The 20,946-nt window shown below is 40.3% G+C and overlaps 1 protein-coding gene across 2 annotated transcripts in view; it reads left to right on the top strand.

Annotated features, from left to right (window-relative positions):
- LOC116847226 (paired box protein Pax-6-like) overlaps positions 1 to 19,727 on the top strand; it is a 42,108-nt gene extending 22,381 nt beyond the window's left edge. For both annotated transcript variants that reach the window (XM_032821976.1, XM_032821978.1), the window contains exons 3-7: positions 2,411 to 2,587; positions 13,946 to 14,086; positions 15,892 to 16,299; positions 17,505 to 17,689; positions 17,899 to 19,727. In XM_032821976.1, coding sequence (XP_032677867.1) covers positions 2,411 to 2,587; positions 13,946 to 14,086; positions 15,892 to 16,299; positions 17,505 to 17,689; positions 17,899 to 18,498 — 1,511 coding nt within the window. In that variant the 3' untranslated portion in view covers positions 18,499 to 19,727. The remainder of the gene's footprint in view (positions 1 to 2,410; positions 2,588 to 13,945; positions 14,087 to 15,891; positions 16,300 to 17,504; positions 17,690 to 17,898) is intronic.
- The last annotated feature ends 1,219 nt before the right edge of the window (positions 19,728 to 20,946 follow it).

Genomic DNA, 20,946 nt, shown 5'->3' with positions numbered 1-20,946 from the left:
GCACTAGAAAACTAGTTTTGACTATAATTCTTTCACTATTATAGTTACAATTATTGAACAGTCTCTTTTCTCAATACGCGCATTGCCATCCGCGTTATTTAGCAAAATGCTCAACAACCCGAGTTGAAATTTTGGTCCTATGTTAAACCTTGAATTCTACTACACAGCAGGAGCTAAATTAGCAAAGTAAGTTTAATTTTAATGATACAATTTATTCCTACGGCAGCGCGAGACATTATTTTTACATTGAGAGAAGAATATGTCTAATTTCTCGGTGAAATTATAGTCATTTCCGACGCCAACCACGTCGTTTTTACCAACCATGCTGTTCTAATGAAAAGGTGGTAGTAGCAGGGTACAATTTACTTTGACTCTGATAATGTTCGAAATTTCTCTTTCTTTGGCATTAAAATAAGTTTTGAATAGAATAGTGAAGCTGAAAGTGGAATAAAAATTTCAACTCGGGAATTCACTTGGGAATTCAGTAGGCGAGAACGGGCGGTTGTCTGCGAAAACAGAGTGGATACTCGAATCGAGTCGACGAGCGCGAGTCTTAATAGCAGCGTCGTTCTGCTCGATCGTAAACCGCCACCTCGCTGCTGCTCACTCGAAACGTCGCTAAGATTACTCGCCCATAAATCCACGGGGAGGACTCAATCGGCGCGCGTCCTTTCGAAAAATTACGAGGCTCCTCGCACCTGGCCGGGCCGATACATTTGCATCCGTATAACTGCGGAGAGAGGCGCGTATAATAAACCGAGGCCCCAACCGACATACTCGACGCGCCGATACGTAACACGGGCTGCAAGACCCGATTAATCGATGTGTCGCGTCACGAGCCGAGCGCATTAGCGCATGGACGACGAAGACTAACTTGCCATTAAACTCGAATTGACTCGTAAGGCGATTAATTTCTAACGATTCCGCGGCGTTGATTGACGCGTCGATCGCCGTTTGCGAGCATGGTATATAACCGCCGACACGAGTGACGGCGATCGATAAGCGTCGGTAGTCAAGCTTCTCGCGCGCGCGGCGTGACATTATATATTATTATAAAGAGAATAAATAAAGCGCGCGTATCCCGCGATTTCGACGCGAGTCAAGCGTTAAGTGTTTTTATATCTTCGACTTTTACGAGCATGAATATAAATTAATTATCAAGCGCGCAGTGTTTGTTGCGTCTGCGCGTGTATGTGAGTGCGCGATCGACAGCTGCTCTGAATACATTCCGAACATTCTAAAAGATCCGCGTCGATAACGTATGGGGTCGCGACATCACGTCGCGATAATTGAAATTAATTTACGCTCGAACGCTAGAGAGCTTACTTGACCGTGACCACTTTCGCCACAGCGATTACGCGGCCAATTGTTAATTTAACGGAGCATTCAGTCGACACGGCGGGACCTGACGAAGAACTCGCGCGATTAAAATAGATTCCCGATGATTATCACGCACCGTGAAGTCACCCCTCGAATCTCGTTAACTCTCCCGCCGTGGAAATCACTTAGCCAATAATACAGAAGTCCAGTGATTGTCGTTAAAAATTATATAAACGTATATTTCATACGTTGCAAAATGAAGTATCATAATAACGTGTTAACACGTCGCCACTTTTAACACAGTATACTGGCGATTTCAATTAACACGAATATATGTGTGTTCCAACCTCAAATATCTTTTAGTCTCCAATATCGTCTTTTCAAGATTAAGATACTGTAGATTAAAATATTTAAGATAATTAAGATTTTTCTAACACACACATGTGTGTTAATTTAAACTGCTAATATAATCGTTAATATATCGTTATACACATTTTATTTTGCAATGTACTGTTTTATTTTAATTATAGCAATATAAATATATATATATATATATATATATATATATATATAACAAACTGTATTTGTATTAAAAATATTATGTTTCTGTAACGATTATTAGTCACCCCTCGGATTTCGTTAATTTCCAAAATAATTTTAACCAGTAATATAAAAATCTGATAATTGTTATTGTTATTGTTATTGTTATCCAAATGTATTTTAAATCGGATTTTGTCAATTATCTGTTTTGTAATTAGCAAAACCTACGTTAAAAAAATTAATTTCTTAATAATTATTAGTCACTCCATGAGAATCTCTGTGTTAATCTCTAAAGTTAATCTCTTTGCCATTAGTAACTTAGCCAGTAATATAGATGTCTAGTAAAATCATCATCGTTAACAATTATACAAATGGACTTTATATCACATTTTTAGCTGTTGTAATTGCAATTGGCCGACTATTATAATTGACAATATCTTTATCGAAATGATTATGTTACCATGACAAATATTATTGTTATCACTAATTGCTCAGCATGGTGCTTTTATTATTACACGTGTGTCACAGTGAAATTTTATTCCGATTACAGGCGTGAGCTTGCAAAATTGCACAGCGGGCCCGTTCGCCAGCGGCAATAGTGGCGGTACATCACGGCAGCGCTTAATCGAATTGTCGCATGGATTAGGAGCACTGAGACACTACAACGATCTCGCTAACCACGTGTTGTCCCTAAATCAGCAGGGCGCAGTCGTCACGAAACTTTTGGGTGAGTCTCGCCGGTGTGTGTACAGTTCTCACATTTTATCACCGAGTTGTTCTCCCCGCACGGGGAGAATCATACACGCCAGATGTATGTGAGACCGGGGCTAGATGCCTCATATCTCAGATTTTCGAAGTCACAAATTCTCAGACAAATAATTGTTGCGACTGACTCTACAAACATGTTAGAGGCAGTCTTCTTCTGTGTATTAATGTCTGCTATGATTTTGTTAAACGTATATTTTGTTTTGTAATAACCAAAATACAAATATGCAGCAACGTAGCTATCTTGCTTTGGTGCCAGACTCCTGCTGCAACTCTAAGCAGAATCATAAGTCTCGTAACTTGTTCTCGTAAAATTCGTCAGAACTTATGAGTAGATTTACAAGTCTATGCAATATCATATGGCGTACAATTACTCGTAAATATCTACGATTTCATGTAATTTACGATATTTACAAGTAATTGTACGACACATGATAATGCATAGATTTGTAAATTTACTCATAAATTCTGACGAATTTTACGAAAACAAATTACGAGACTTACGATTCTGCTTCGAATTGCAGCATCAGTTGCCTAATAGAGGAAAAGCGCAGAGGGTAAAAATGAAAGCCATATATAAAATATGTATCCTAATTAATAATTTCTGGATCTCCGCGAGAAGCCTCCACAGTCCTCCTGCTAGCTCTTAATTATGGACTAACTTTACCTCGCCAGTCTATACGTTCGATTTTAATCATTTTATAAATAATTAATTTAATTATTCAATTGCTTTAATTATCGGAAATAGTATATCATACACTTGCAAGAAACTTCATTTTAACTATCTAGAACGCGTGCCCCTTAATTTGATTTACTCACGAATATTTGAGAATATTTTACAAAATTTTGAGAGAGAAAGGCTCGAAAAATTTACTTTGCTACTACTAAATCAGACTTTTCTATTTTTTAACTGTAATATTATTCCAATATATAATAGAACTAAGGGAAAAGTATTTATGTTCTAAAAGGACCGTTTCGCAATTTTGCATCCACATGTTTCTGTCAAGGTAAATACTAAAAAAGATATATGAATAACATACTCTTGGGGCTATCTAGACTCCCTTGCACACGTACGTAAGCTCGATACTACGCACGACGTTGCTTTTCATCGTCGACAATATAAGAATATGCAAATTATTGGGTGACATTCCGAGCGCGAGAAGTTACGTTAGGGGAATACTCCGTTGACATATCGCCGTTATATTCGTCAGTCTCTATGCCTCTGTGCCTCTATTCGCGAGTATCATCATCGTACATGTTACTTACGCACGTAATTTCGATACGAAGTCAAGGTAGAAATCGACCATTTTCCATTATATTTATGAACTGAAAACGTTATCCATTCCCCTCTGAGAAAATAGATTTTCAAGAAAAATGAAGGGAGACTTTTTACAGTTAAAAGCTACCATGTTGCTGCACACAGCACACACAGTAGGTTTGTTGTGTATCTATAAAATAAAATTTTGTAAGTAATTCTTATTAATAAAAGGAATGATTTGAGATTAATTTACACGCACACAATTTTTATATAGAGTCAAAGCAGAAATTGTTCATTTTCTATTATATTCATATATATATATATATATATATATATATATATATATATATATATATATATATATATATATATATATATATATATATATATATATATATATATATATATATATATATATATATATATATATATATATATATATATATATATATATATATATATATATATATATATATATATATATATATATATATATATATATATATATATATATATATATATATATATATATATATATATATATATATATATATATATATATATATATATATATATATATATATATATATATATATATATATCGAGAACGCTATTGATTCCCCCCTGAAGAAATGAGAGAGCAATATATTTTCAAGAGGTGACTTTCTAAAGTCGAAAATAGCCATGCTGATATATATAAGACAAATTAATCGTTTATCTATTAAATAAAATATTATTAAATAAAATTAATTCTTATTAATCTTGTTACTATTAATAACAATGAGTCAATATTAATTTCGATACGTTTCTTCTTATCAGCGAAAGAAATTTTCAATTTTCTTAAAAAAAGGAAGAAAAAAAATAACTAGAAAATTGGTACGAGCCATTTTACTTCCTCTAATGTATATCTTTATTTTATTAAATAAATTTTACTAAGTAATTCTTACTAACCAAAAATAATGAATCAGTATTATCTTCAATATGTTACTTTTCATCTAGGAGAAAGCTTTCAATTTCCTTAAAAAAGAAGGAAAAAAGAAAAAAAGAAGAAAACTATATGAGTAATTCTATTTTCTTCCTAATGTATCCTTATTTTATTAAATAAATTTCACTAAGTAATTCCAACTAATCAACGTGATGAATCAGTATTAAATACAATACGTTACTTTTTATCTAAGAAAAAATTTTAAATTTCCTTAAATAAATAAGAAAAAAGAAAAAAGGAAGAAAGCTGCTATGAGCAATTCCACTTTCTTTAATATATCTTTATTTTATTAAATAAATTTTTCTAAGTAATTTTTATTAATTAAAATAATTAGTTAATATTAATTTCGATACATTTTTTTTTATCTAAGAAAAGCCATTCTTTTAACGTTTCTGCTTATCTGAGAGAAATATTTCCAATTAAAAACGGAAGAAAAAAGAAGAGAAGAAGGAAACTGAAATGAACAATTTTCATGATGTATCTTTATTCGATGCTATTATTCTTAAGGGAAAATTTGCAGTGAGAGATAAACCACCAATGTTAGTCCGTGTATATGAAATTTGCGTAATTTGCGATCGGATCTTTGCCTCGCAATCCCCGGCAATCACTGGCGGCCTTTTAAAGGCCGCCGCGTTAACATTCCGAGCGTTTTTGAACGAGGCAAAGAAACAAGAGTGAACAACGTTGAGCGAACTCGTGCAGGAGGGCACGGTCGAACGTAACGAGCGTCACGAAGGACGCATCGGCCGCCCGAGAGGCTCGTTAGCTGCTAAAATTAACGCGTAATAGTTGCTCCGGCGCGTTAAACTTCAGCGCTTCGCCAACGAGCTCGAATAATTCGTCAACGATTGCGCACTGCAGTACTGCGGCTGGCTTTTTGTAAATATCTGAAAGACTCTGGTTTCACCTCAATTCGACGAGCGTCGGACTGGAGACTGTGGAAAAAGAAAGATCCATGCGGTATACCGCATGTCAGATACCCAGATAGACAGATGTACGTAAATTTGACTGCAACTTCATTGATCGACATGCAAAGATTGTAACTTTTTACAAAAGGTGTTTACAAAATACTTGGACAAAGGACGTATTCCTCTCGTCAAAACAAAGAAAATAAGTTTATACAGAGCGTCCCAGAACAATCTTTGAAGCTCTCGTGGAGGCATAGTACGGAGTAAGATAAATATAAAAGTCCTATACCATTTTGCGATATTCGCAATAATTATCGAGATATTAATTAAAGAAGATTTGTGAATGATCACGCGAGACACGCGAGTTATTAATTAGATAACGTTAATATATTATCGCGAGCGACCATTCGCCAATCTTCTTTAATTAATAATTAAAAATCTTCAAAGAGTTATTACGAAAATGGTAGAGGACTTTTTTGTTCAGTTTGACCTAACATACAAGCACACGATGGCAGATGTCGCCACTACAGCTCATCTACCATATCTTGCGTGATCATTTACAGATCTTCTTTAATTAATATCTCGATAATTATGGCGAATATCACAAAACGGTGTAGGACTTCTGTGTTCAATCCGTGGTATGGCCTCCACGAGAGCTTCCTAGAATATCCTGTATAAAACCATAATCAAATATGAGTAGTTACGAAGTTATAGTGGAACAAAGTCTACATTAATGTTACTATTAAATAATCATAAGTAAACATTGAAATTGTAACAAATGCTCCAAATGGCCGCTATTTGATTGAAGACAGACATTGACATGGCAGAGTAAGGATTGTCGAACCGTTTCGAAGGTTCGCGGGCGATTCCGTACAGCTTCACAAGCATTAATATTATAAGCGTTGGTGGTCTCTTCTATCAATAAATCGCGAATACACTAAATGCTTTAAGTGTTCCCCTAAGTAAAAATCTAGCGGATTCGTACCTGGGAAACGTAGAGGTCATGCGACTGATCCTTCTCTGCCAACTTATCTATCTGAATAATTATTATTGAGCATATTTCTCACCGGCCGTCTGTCGTGCGTGGTCCGTTTCATCAGTCGTGGTCGTGCTATGTTCGCCTGAGTTCTGAACATATCACCCGTCTCGATTGATCGAATCAGCAAATCTCAAGCTCCCTCCTTAACGCACTCCCTAGATAACGCTCGATCAGACAACAGAATTATTTATAGAGACAATCATCGACTGTTTCACGTTGTGATAATCATGAAAGTCTATCTGAGATCTCTTACACATTGTCCTGTCGTTTTTCAAGTGTTTTGTATAATATTTAATAATATATATATGTAAATCATCGTTTCTCTCTCAGAGAGAGAGAGAGAGAGAGAGTGAGAGAGAGAGAGAGAGAGACATTGCATTATATCGCATTCTGCGTCTAGCAAGAACTGTCGTATTCGACCACGAGATAACGTAGGCCGGGACGCTTTCGCCGTGGTCTGAGCACGCGAATGCAATCTTACACGCGAGAACATGCGGTGAAACTCGCGGAAAGTCAGCCTCGAGACGAAGAGAACGAGATCGGGAATCGTCGGGCGAGTCGAACAGAAGCCGAGATCGCGTTCGAGAAAAGGGCAGAAAGAAGGAGGAAGTCAAAGGAGATATGGAGGAAGACGAAGAAGAAGACAACGACGACGACGGTGACGACGACGAAGAAGAAGAGGTCGAGAGAGGAAGGTGAAGAGGCAGAGCCGCGCGCGCCGAGAGGCGAGCAATAAAAAATGGAGGCAAGCCACCGAGCATCGCCGTGGAACGTCGGAGTTTCTCTCTTTCTCGTAGTGAGCTTGCCTGCTACCTCGCGCGGTCCTCGTTAACTTTACGAGCCGCTCGTAAAAATACCGTTCGGACCCGGCCCGGTCTACTCGGCGGCGCGCCGGTAATGTCTTCATCCCGCTGAATACGGACTCCTTAGGCGTCTCTCGAGGTGAATATAATGTACCATAATCGGCCAGCCAATTACTTAACGGCAGCGAACAATTAATCCTCTTGGCGTGCTCGACGCAAGCCGAACGTTCCTCTTTGCTAGTTGATCCACGAGTCTGCTGAATAAGAAGGCAGAAGCGACATCAATCTCGTCGTCTCGTCTCAGATCTGAGATCACGTATCAGTTATATTACCAATCAAACTTGAGAGGCTTGATGAGAGCTTGAATTGTAGCTGTTTATTAGAGGAATAAACGACAGTTTCCAAGCGTCGCGTGCCTCAGAAATGCTTGGAATTCAATTTTCCCGTTGCATTAACCCTAAAAAGGTAGCGTGAGTAAATTTTACTCATACGGAAAGCCTTAAATACCTTTTCTAATATCTATTTCATCTTCTATTGAAATGAATACCACCGCTTTTTTATGGAATATAGATATTACTTTTTAGATGTTGATATTACTTTTTGTGGGATATTACCCACACAACACAACACCTAAATTTGGAACATAAGATGTCTTAAAGACGTCTTAAATATGTCTTAGAAACATCTTATATTTTAACGTTTGAGAGTCTTTAGGACGTCTTTTAGACGTCTTGTGTCCTGATTTTAGATATTGTGTTGTATCGGTAATATTGCTACTTGTGCAATATCATTTTTTGTGAGATATTGATATCATACATTTAAATGAATAAAAATTAGCCCTTCTCTACCTTACCATACAATTAATTATCACTACCATTGTAAGATTAAGGTTACCCATATGAATAAAAACTATTCACACTAAGGTTAATCGCTCGGGGACGCCTCGAAGACAAATACACGCCACTTTGGAAGCATCAACTACACAATGAATGGCCAAAATTTCGACGACGTTGTAACGAGGCTAGCGTGTCCCTATCTCGGTCATTAAGATAACCGGACAGCAAAGTGCGAGGACAATGCCGGAGGCGTTCCGGCTGTTTGCTCGTAGCTTCTATCACGAATCCTCTCCGTGTACACGGCCATCGTGTAATTACGCTAACTCTTCATTACGAATTTATAAAAGAGATCACCTTCGCTCACGATGAATGCACGCATGCGACGCGCGCTGAATGCGCTCTTCTCGTAGCGTAACGACGCTACGAGAAAGAGAGAGAGAGAGAGAGAGAGAGAGAGAGAAAGAGAGAGAGCACGCGAGAGAAAGAGATAGGAGACTGATGTCCGTTGTCCGACTCGCGGGCGCAATCTAACCAATCGGCTAACTCAACAAAATTGGCTTCGTGCGGTTTCTTTTATTTTAAAAACGGCGTTCGCCTTCTCTCAAAAATCTTACGTACGCGCGCACGAACGCATGCACGCACGCACGCACGCACGCACGCACGCACGCAGGCACGCACGCATGTATGCACTCACGCACGCACGAATGCGCGCATACGTGTAAAAGGGAAGCGGACCAAGAGCAAACCTTGCGAGCGAGCAGCAATGAAAGAGGAAAGAGATCGACGAGGAGCAAAAGATAGATAGGGAGAGAGGAAGAAAGAGAGAAAGGGAGAGAGAGAGAGAGAGAGAGAGAGAGAGAGAGAGAGAGAGGCGTTAAAGGGTGAAGAGAGGTAGAGAGAGAAGGAGAGAGAGATAGCAGGTCGGAGCAAGGAATTTGCTCGCGGCATGGATACCTATTAGGTGGGTACATCGTTTATACCCGGCACGCACTTCACCCGTGGGAGCGCACGCGATACCCTGCCGGGTTTAGCCGTCATTATTGTTATTAATAATAGTACGTAACGACCGATAATTGCTCAAGTCTGCCTGCGCCTCTGGTTTCCATTACCTCGCGGTCTCTCGCGGCATCGCCCGTTGGACTGACGGACAGGACCGATCCGGCTCTCTCCCTTTCTCTCTCTTCTTCTGTGTCTCCGTCTCTGTTTTTCCCTCCGCGCTTCCCCTCTCGCTTCTCGGGGTTCCCGAAGATCCGGCCAGGCCGCGACAGAAAACCGCGAATGATGCATGCACGTCGGCGATACGAGCGACGTCGTCCTTCCACGATGAGTCCGCGCGTAATTGGGGTCGGAAGGCGAGTCTCGATGGGACCCTTTACATTCGATGGTTGACGTTGATGTTAGCACGCGAACGTGACTCTCATTTCTGCGCTCCTACCGTACCGCGCGGCTCGCGTGGAACAAGACGAAAACAACGCAATCCGATCTCGAGACACGGCGCCGTGCTTTTGCCTACCATTAGGACGCGATAGCGAAGAAATCGATCAAGGGAAGAGAGATTCTACGATGCAATATCGGTGCACGGTATCGCGCGACTGTAATTAGACCGATCGATTGGCCAAATCGGTTGATCACTCGGCAGCCGACTTTTATCGCTGTAAGATCACGGCAATATCATCTGTCTTCGTACTCGATTTTTCTGAAATAGTTCGTGAATCATTAGGGCGCGAAACTATCGCGCAAAGTTTTATTATTTAAGAGCTTAATGCAGTGAAACTTAGTTGGTTAGACTTTGTTGGTTATTCGTGCGACTTTCACGACATCAACAGCGCAATCGATGGCGGGCGTAGTCGGTTTCTACTTGCAATACGCTTACACGAGGGCCGTTTCATGTGCTGCGGCGTTTCTCTTCGATATTAGTACTCGGAGGTACTAATTAATTCATCACTAATCACTGTTGCTTCGCTCGTTGTCTTTCCCACGAGTTTAGCGGTGTATAAGAACTTTAATTTCCGCCTGAATACCAGCAATAGAACTGAAGTGCGTGCTTTGAGAAACTGTCCAGCAAGACAGGACGTTTCATTTCTGTAGAATATTATAGCGATGGAATTCGTGCTTTAAAACAGTTTTTAATAAGATACAATAACTTTCCAACTCTTTCAATTTCATCACTAATGCAAAAATATTTGGTTTACGACTATAAATGCATAGCGGAACGGTTATAGTCAGGAAAACTATGTACTATAATGTTGTTGATGATAAATGCTCATATACATATTGCTACTTGTACTTCTTTGTTAGAGCAACGAAATATGCAAATTACAAAAAACTATAAAATATACAAATAACTATAATTTTTAGTGAGTTTAAATTTTTGTCAGTATTTCAGTGAAATTTCATTCGAAAAGTAGAGTGACAGCCGAGGCAATAGAATTTGTGTAATTCTTCTCTTGTATAATGAATATTTTCACTTGATAAAATAATATTTGATATTTGTAATCATAAGTATTATACTAAAATACTTATAGTCAGGGAAATAATTTTTGTAGTAAACGCTATTATAGTGAGTATCAATTTAATTTGAAATTGATGAATAAATCTAATGTTACAGGCACAAATTCTCTCTAATTAAATGAAACATTCACTCTTATAGAATCAGAATCAACTTTAAGCTTAAGTGAAACGTTCATTTTTGCAATTCCGAATGTTAGCGTTTTCATTATCGTATCGACTGAATTTACACTCACTTTGGGTGAAATTTCACTCCAAGAAACTTAAATAATAATTGATGGCATTCGAGGAAGTTTATCAATGCGCGAGTCAAGTCATTGAAACCTTAATTGCGAAACTCTGGTTTAACAAAACTGAAAATAAGGGCGCGTTTATTTTGAAATTTTTCGACTGGAATTGAAGATTTTTTTATTCTAATATCGCATATATAAGAGTGAAGGAGTAAGCAACGGAGAGTAGCGCATTCACAGGTAATTTTATTTCCAGATCAGTGGTTCCTATTTCAACGTTTACAGAAAAATATATTTTATGTGATATGCATGAAATTTACTCACTGCACTACTCCCCGGAATTAATCAGGCATCTATAGCCCGCGCCATAATCACGCGATAAATCATTCCGGATTATCACAGGCCAACGCGCAGTGGTTACACGTGCGCAGGTAATTTTCTCGTATCACGATGTGCATTATGTAAGGTATCCTCGTACTGCCCTAATCGCTGCATCATGAATCTACTCAGATACGAAGATAGGATTGATATCCGTTTGCAGGTAGCACGCGATGCTAAGTATCGCGTACCGTAATTAACGATGAGTCTGGAAACACATCGACTCATTCTGAATGCACGACGAAAGTATTAAATTGCTTTCCGATTGTTATTCACGACCGAAAATTCTTCAGAGTCTTGAAGGTCTCGTACATTCTGAAAGTCCCTGTGGCTCTCGAAAATGTTGAAAATCACAAAACAAAATCGAAAATTATGCGAAGTCAATATTATCACGGAATATCATTTAATACAGAAAAAGACCCACATATGGGCTACCAGTTTTTCTCTTTATATGTTAAAATATTTAAATTTGTTATGAGCGAATATACGTTCTATCAAGCAATATGGGCTGTCCACTTCAATATTTGTAATATATTTTTAAAATGATTAGCTTTTTAATTAATTACTCTTCTGAAAACAAAGAAATTTGTTTGAAAAGGGATTTAAATATAAGCTACTTTTGTAATTTCGGGGTAGCATAGAATTGAAGGTAAAGAAACCTTTTATTTTATATTTTATGATCTTGATATGATCATCGGAAAATATCACATGCATAATCATTTAGCAATTTTGTGTCTCAGTATAATCGTTGTGTGCCCACAAAGAGTGCTGTAACCACAATTTCCTCTTTGTAATATTAGAAAAACTTTTATCACAAAGCGACCATCTTGTAATATTATTTTCTTCAAATTTTCTCCTTCTGGCTGACAAATTTAGATCATTCTCACTGGCATTTACTAACCTATATTAAAACCATCTACAGTAGCCCATATTCGCAACATCATGGATGATATGAGATTATATTAGCGAACACGATGTATTTTCAATTAAACTAATTATGCCCTTTAATACATCCATTCTTATATTTTTTATAGCTCATAAGCGATTACATCAATATACGTTTCTAAGTAAAACATAATGACAACTTGTCAAGAAACAGAAAATCTTATATAACTTCTAAACCGGTTCGAAAGCAACCGTACAATCAAGCCTACATACTACGTTTTAGAAAAAAATTATTCGAATACTTCTTAACAAAGTATAGCACTATACAGAGTCAAAACTAGTAGCCCGTGTTTGGATCATGGCCCATATTTGTACCTTTTGCTCTAATCCACGTATATTTGTCTTATTCACGTATATTCGACTTCAATTTCATCTTATGATAAAATTACTCGAAGATGGTGTGTTTTTAAAATGCCATGAAAATTGAGAAAGTACCATCATTTATTCTTACCTAAATAGTAGGGGAGACGGGGCTAGTTGGCTACCGATTATTTCTTCTATTTTCTAGTAAGTTACACAGTTAAGCACACAAGATTTAAACATGGCTTTCAAAGATGGCTTTGAAATCTCTGCTTGCTTGATTCTGAAATCTGTAAAGAATAAATCTAAAGAGTAGTAAAAATAATCGATTTTGCCAACTTACCCCAGTTGCTTACTAAATCTGATCTCCAATAAAGCAGCGAGAAAAAGAACGAAGGGGAGAAGAAAAGTCACAATCATAAACATTTACGAATTAACATATTACACATAATGACAAAGTTGTAATGAGGATTGGAAACAAATGTAATACTTGCTATGTTGCTATTGTGCAATTACTTTTTTTCCAGTAACGACTAAGTTACGACATTATTTCTGGTTTTTTTTGTTGATAATAGTAACAGTAAAGTAACTACATTCTTTGAATAACGGCAACGAAGACAATCGTTACTTTTACCGTTGCTTTGCGCACGCAAAGTATATATATACCTGTGATGGGACAACGAATCATAAAAACAAAAAAGGTCATCAAAACTTGGAGAAAAGAGTAATGAAAATTGAAGTTGCTTTAAGTAACCGTAACGGTACCGAGTTTTCTTTTTCAAAGTTACTGTTAATGTTAAGGAGTTTTTTAACGAGTTACCAGTAACGGTAACGGGCTATTTTTCAAAACTTTCCCAGTCCTGGTTGTAATACATCAAGCATCATAATTGCTATTGGATTGGAGCCCATCGCATACGCCCAAGAAGGATACACGCGGATTCCCAGGCGCGTGCATCGCGTGATTTTCGAAAATTAACAGCGGGCCTCGTGCTTTTTGGCGTGAACGTGCCGTGTCGAACGGACCGGAAAATATAAATGCGCCATGCCACGGCGCCATTTACGAGCGATTTTATCAGGCAGGACTTTTGCCAATGCGCCGTGTCCTTGAAGACCGTTTTATCGTGTTTCAGGTACGCTGCGCCCGCCGGGCCTGATCGGCGGCAGTAAGCCGAAGGTAGCGACGCCGGCTGTCGTCGCCAAGATCGAGCAATATAAAAGGGAGAACCCGACCATCTTCGCCTGGGAAATTCGGGAGAGGCTAATCTCCGAGGGTAAGATAATAATATCGCTCTTCGACGGATACTGCGTCCCATCGAAGCAGATGTGCGCTCATTTATACATTCGAGTAATAAATTCAGATTAAACGAGGAGAAAAATTTACGAGCCTCGCCATGTGCTAAAAGATCACTCGCGCTGAGAGCTGCGAACGAGCCATAAATTGATCAACGGAATTTTATTTCACGGAGAACAACGAGAGCGCGCCGCCGGGCGGTGGTAATCGCGAGGCGCAACAAGATCACGTCCGCCGCCGACTAATTCGATGAAAATTGACACTGACTAAGATCCTTCGCGGTGCGCAACGCGCTTAGTCACAGACGTCGAGAGTCTTCGTCAGCGCGATGCATAAAGTAGCGTGTTCCTTACTTAATTATGCTCATCCTCCGCAGGCCATGCGAGTGCAAACCGCCCGTGATTACAGACGCATGTACCAGTAACGTGTAATTTAGCGAAAGAATTAAGAAACGCGTTCCTACGGCCTTACTTCTTGACACACATACCTGTTCTCGAGCCTTCGCGCTAACACGAATACCACAAAACAATTGTTCCTCAATTTCACCATCGTATTCTCGCATGTGTACACTTGCGGCCAGATAGGTTGTTCGCTTTTTTTGCGTGAGTTCCAGAACACGTCCTTCTCAGCCAATGGCAGACCTCTCCCATTGGAAAACAAATACCTCCATTGAGCAAAACACAAAATATATTCCGATATATTCACACTAAAAATAATGGATAACCTATCTGGCTACAAGTATAATAATATTATACACTGGGTTTCAATATAGTTTTAAATACTTTTTTTTTGGTGCAGGTCGAAACACAATAAATGTTCAATGAGAGGACTTAACTTCTATTATTCAAAAACAAATTATCTCATTAAGCCTCATTAAGTTTTCGGCTATGTTACAAATTTTATCGAAAAAAAGTATTTTAAGCATATTGGGACTATAGACTTATACACATAGATCTGACTGGGACACATAGACTGGGTCTTCTTATAAAAGATTTGAAAACAATATATAAAAAACAGTTAATCCCATAACGGGGCTTTGTGGTTATGGAGTTTTTAATTGGATAATCAGATTTAGGAGTTATGGGATTATAAGATTTAGAGTGATGGAGTTTCGGAGTGATGGTGTTATGAAGTTTGAGGTAATTAGGGGTAACAGATAATGGAATTTGGGGTTATTTTTGGGGGTTATGTTTGCTTCCTTCAAATTTTTGGCAGTGAGACATTATAGTAGAACTATTCATAAGTATTTTAAAAAAAGTTTCATCAAAATCGGTGCAGACTTGTGATGTAGGCAGAATTTTGTCCACCAAATGTGCTTTTTGGTACACTGTGCGGCGTCTCGAGATTTTAGCCACGCGGTCGTTTCCTTATTATTGATAATTATTGATTGAACGGTTATCGTACGGTGATCATGTGCACGGTGATTTGGTGGTAGAAGTTATAGGACTATAAGGTTTGGAGTGATGGAGTTTCGGATCACATGGTGTTATGACGTTTGAAGTAATTAGGGGTAACAGGTAATGGAGTTTGGAGTAATTTTTTTGGGATTACATTTATTTTCTTCAAATTTTTGGCAGTGAGACATTAGTAGAGCTATTCACGAGTATTTTAAAAAAAGTTTCATCAAAATCGACATGCAGACTTGTGATGTAGGCAGAATTTTGTCCACCAAATGTGCTTTTTGGCACGCTGTGCGCCGGCCCGACGCGTTTGGTCGTTTCTCTCAGGTATGGTTTCCCAGCTCGACTTGAAAGAAATGTCGTCCGGCCGCCCGGCCTGTTCCAGGAGTCTGCAGTAATGCCACAGCGCCGTCAGTCAGCAGCATCAATCGGATACTGCGAAACCGCGCGGCAGAGCGCGCGGCCGCGGAGTTCGCGCGTGCCGCCGGCTACGGCCTGTACGCGGCCGCCGGGCCGCACCCGTACTTCAACTCGCACCAACACCCGACCACGAGCCACCATCTGCCGGCGGGTTGGCCGGGTGCCCCGGGCGCGGCCGGACACCCGTGGATGTTGCCGCCTCTAGCTACCGGTATCTCCGGCGCCGCCGCGTCCGCACTGCTGTTGCCGCCGTCTCTGAGTCCCGGGGCCGCGGCTGCCGCGGCCGCGGCCGCAGCAGCGTCCGCGTCCGCTGCCGGCACCACCGAGCACGCCCTCCACACCGCCGACGCGATCGCTCGCGGTTACTTGCAAGGTGACGACCAAGACGATCGCGTCTTCTCGCGCCCGCTGAGTCTCGACGCGAATCGCGAGCTCGAATTTACACGTTGGGAAAGAGTTGGCTTTTCAGAGCGACTTGACCTTACGCTCGTGACCCGTTGAAAAAAATTCGAGGTAGCAGTAGTCGTATTATGCAGTTGAAGCCTAATCTACAATGTGCTCTTTGCTTCCTGTTTCCTGCCTTTTATCTTTTATGTCTTTGCTTCTAGATGTATTGTTTTATCGACCATTGTATCTTTTGTCACGTGTCTCTTGTCTCTTGGAATTCATCAACTTTTATCTCAAAGCTACAATAAGAAATACAACTCATATAGCACAAAGCAGAGATGTGTGATATTTCTGGAACGTCTTTAGGATGTAATTTGCGCTGTATAAAAAGAGCCACCACGAAACTAGTGAAGTTAAACGAAGTTGGTCAAACTATCACCTGACCAAAACGATCTATTCTGACTGATCCACGCGAAGTGACACTTTTCCTCAGAGAACAAATTCTACATAACGGGATTCTTTAGTTCTAAGCGACAAGAAACAAGAAATGAAAGGCAGAAACAATGAAACAAGATGCAAAGAGCACATTGTAAATTAGGCTTAAAGCTCCTGTCGCCCATCTCTTTTTAATAACATCAGAAGTAAGGAAATATATGCTAAAAATTCTTACAGAATAAGTTGAAATGAAAGGATGTATCCATAAAGCGACACTTGCAATTGATCAAGCAGATCTGTAAAATAGTCCTTTATAGATATATCCTTTAATTTCAATATATTTTGCAAAAATTTTTTGTTTCCTCGTCATTGAAAAGAAATGGCGAATGCGAGAACACAGGAGCCTTAAGTTAATTTTTGATAGATGAAAGAACAATATCTGTATCGTAAATAAAATTTCTACTTTTACCAACTTTTTATCGACGACTAAATTTTGTAGTTGAAACTGTATATCAGATTGTTGATCTCGCTTGATTTAACTTGATTCGACTGCAGTTAGTGCAACAAAATTTGCATATCTCGAGATTTGGTTCTTTTCACGCGATTTTTTTAGTCCATCGTCGAGAGACTCGCGCGTATTCTCGCGTCGACAATAACGTACGTCCAATGTCCGCACTTACTTTTTCATTTCGGGAGCGGATCGCGCTCAGAACTGAAATCGCAGCCCATAGGAAACGCGTTTCTCTTGATGCATAGACGGTGACGGGGACGACGGGAGCTTAGACGGCTCGGAGCAGCCCAAGTTCCGGCGCAATCGCACGACCTTCAGCCCGGAGCAGCTGGAGGAACTCGAGAAAGAGTTCGAGAGGTCGCACTACCCCTGTGTGTCGACGCGCGAGCGTCTCGCCTCGAAGACGTCGCTGTCGGAAGCGCGCGTTCAGGTGAGGATCCACCGATAAGGGATAAACGGCCGACGCTGACGTCTACGCAGGGTGCCGGGAACTCCACCTCGGGAACAGCTCCCTTCACGGCACACACACTGTGACCGGGACCCTGCGAAGACGACCGTCGCGTCCGACTTCGCGTCCCGAAATCCCGACTTGTCCGAATTGATCACGAGCGTTCTAACGACCTAACTCGTGACTCTTAGGTTTGGTTTTCCAACAGACGGGCAAAGTGGCGTCGTCACCAGCGCATGAACCTCTTAAAGCGCTCACCACCACCGCCACCACCGCCACCGCCACCGCAGCCGCAGCCGCCGCCGCAGCAGCAACCGCACTCCGCTACGTCCGCTATGGAAATCGGCCAGCGTACGTCCAGCTGCTCCATTGCCGGCATGGGCGGCGAAAGTAGCGCGTTCCGCGCAGTGGTCGCCAACTCCGCCAACAGGGACAACGTCACCGTAGACAGGTCGTCCGACAGAATCGACCGGCTCGAATCGTTGCCGAAGCAACCGGAGAGGAAGCCCAGCGCCTTCCGGATGATCAGTCAGTTAGTGGGCGACGACTCCACCGGGCTGTCCTCGCGACCGACCAGTCCCGCGTACGAGCAGCGCTCAGGATCTCTGCTCGCGCGTGGCCCGAGCCCCGGCTCGGCGCACAGGCTACGTTTCGACCACGAGGACGAGGACGAGGACGAGGAGATCGACGTGCAGGACTCCGATCAAGACGCGCCGTCGCCGCCGCCAGTCGCCTGGAGGGATCATTGGACCGATCAGCAGCCTTTGGAGCTGACCAAGCATGATCGTTGAGCGAGACAGTGCGTTAAGTGTCGATGTCTCGCTTCGGTGTTCGATTGTTGTTGCCCACCGAAGCGGCAGGATGACGACAACTGATTTAACAATCAAGTCTCTAACGTCAATAATACGTCAGTGATGCGCCATTTGACGTCATCATGTCTACTGAGCAGTGGTCCGAGTCGTCATTAAGTGGTGCGCGGTAAGAGACTCCCAAAACAGTGGGGTTCTACTTGCCCAGTGAATCGACACGATGTTTATTTATTGCTAAACTCTCGGTGGAACTGTCGATGTCCCGAGTGACCGACCAGTGCAAATGTGAAGGAGAATATCTTTCGCTCTATGGTGCTCCGAGTACGGCGCGAGTTTCAGGGAGTAGCGGCTGGTGTCCGTCGGCGCGAACGGGAGTCGTCGATCCCGCAGTCGACTTGGCTTGGTTGACATGCGCGAGTGCTGATGGGGCCACAAGTTCGGTAACTCTCGTCGCATCATTTGCGACACGCCGGCAAACTTCGCTCGTCGACTACGATCCGCGCCGTCGTGTGTATTTAGTAATGTCTCTTTTCTCGTCTACCTTCTCCCTACGGGCTCCTCGGCTCATGCTTCGTCGTCGGTCGACGTGTCTTATATTTCGAATCCCGCGAAAGCACTTGTTCTATGAGGACGCTACCTTTCGTAATCACGGCGAGTCATGGAGAGTGTGAGTGTCGCGCGGTGTTGTGTAATAATATTCAAAAAACGCAATGTTATCAATGTCGCTGTAATTGTTATCGTTGACTGCATAGGTGGTCGATATAAACGCCAAGCGGTGTCAGTCTTACTTCTCTTTTTTAGCTGAGAAGTCGCTCGCGAGAGAGCAGCGTCGACGAGGAAGGATGTACCGTGAGAGCGAAGAGCGAGCTCGTTACGAGCTTGTTCGGAACTAGTCCTAGAGAATCCTTTATGAGATAGGGAGGAGGGGCGGGGAAGGTACATGCGTTACCTAGGTATCTGAGATAGGAGTAAGCGGATAGAGAAAAAGAAAACGCGAACAATTAATTCTCTGTTGAAATAACGTTTATTTAAATGAATACGTTTGTAAATATTCCACACGGTGTCACGATTCATTCTCTATCTCTTTCTCGCAAACTCTCTTCCAAATTCTTTCTAAACTATCCTACGACGGACGAAATGATTTTCCGACGATTCTCATCGAATATATTCCGCACAACGAAGTATGCTATATTGAAATAAATTTACACGAACATTCCACGGTCTCGCTACTTACTGAACCGATTCTTTTCCTCAAAATCCCATGTTAAATTAAATATTATACATTTTGTGCTTAAACAATACTTTTGTTTTTAAAAATTATCTGCGCGTTCTTTAAAATTACCCTTACAGAGGTTTCTAAATATTACCTAAGCTCTTAAAAAATCATCTAGGTTCTTAACAATTATTTAAATTCTTCAAAGTTATATAGGCTCTTAAAAATATTACCCAGACTCTTAAAAATTACTTGCGTTCTTTAAAACTAATCAGGCTTTTAAAAATTACCTAGGATCTTAAAAATTACCTAGAGTTTCTTAAAAATTACTTTTATTCTTAACCTTTTCGCTGCGCAATATGTTTGTACATTAGTAGTGCGCAACATTTTCATCAGCGACGAGTATACTCGTGCGGAGCATTTAATTATTTAATATATATAATATATAAATTTAATATATATAATATATTTAATATATATAATATATATTTAATATATATAATATATAAATTTAATTATTTAATATATATAATAATAAACGCATATAAATGAACATAACATTTTATTATTAAATTAAAAATCGCATGCGAATTAATTTGTTTTGAGCACTATAGAAATATAATAATTTGGCGAGTATATTCGTGCGGAGCATTGAAAAGGTTAAAAATTAAATCAAACATAAAGTCGAAAGAAAAAGTGATCGAAATAGGCGTGGATACACGAAGGAATGGACATCAACGGTTCTGCTTGACCCTTGATTTATGTTCCATGTAAATTATCTTCGATGAAATATATTTCCGCATGTCTATTTTAACACGCAATATATTTTAACACGCAAGATATTTTGCTACCAGCTTTCCTATTTTTAGTACTTCCTGTATTTATATCATTCGCGGATACTGACGTCACGGACATTCTCGACAATCGCGCCCATTCAAAATGCCCTTTTGTCAGGACGAAGGAGAGGAACGAAGCAAGCACAAATACAAGGTAAAATCGTCAAACTCTATCTCTCGTGCTTAACGTTCCATAGAACGAGATATAAATTTGCCAGATATTCGTTTTCCATAAAGTAGTTGAAAAGAACGATTTCTTTCTATCCTTTCCCTCCCCTTTCTCTCTCTCTCTCTCTCTCTCTCTCTCTCTCTCTCTCTCTCTTTCTGAACCTGCAAATGTGTAAAGTCACGCATTGTAAAAATTCACGCATTGTAAAATTA

Source organism: Odontomachus brunneus, unplaced genomic scaffold (genome assembly GCF_010583005.1).
Source record: "Odontomachus brunneus isolate Ranch 3 - 2012 unplaced genomic scaffold, Obru_v1 Obru_scaffold_075, whole genome shotgun sequence".
NCBI lineage: Eukaryota > Metazoa > Arthropoda > Insecta > Hymenoptera > Formicidae > Odontomachus > Odontomachus brunneus.
The sequence above is the reverse complement of the archived record's forward strand: the minus strand, read 5'-3'. Positions and strand labels throughout refer to the sequence as shown.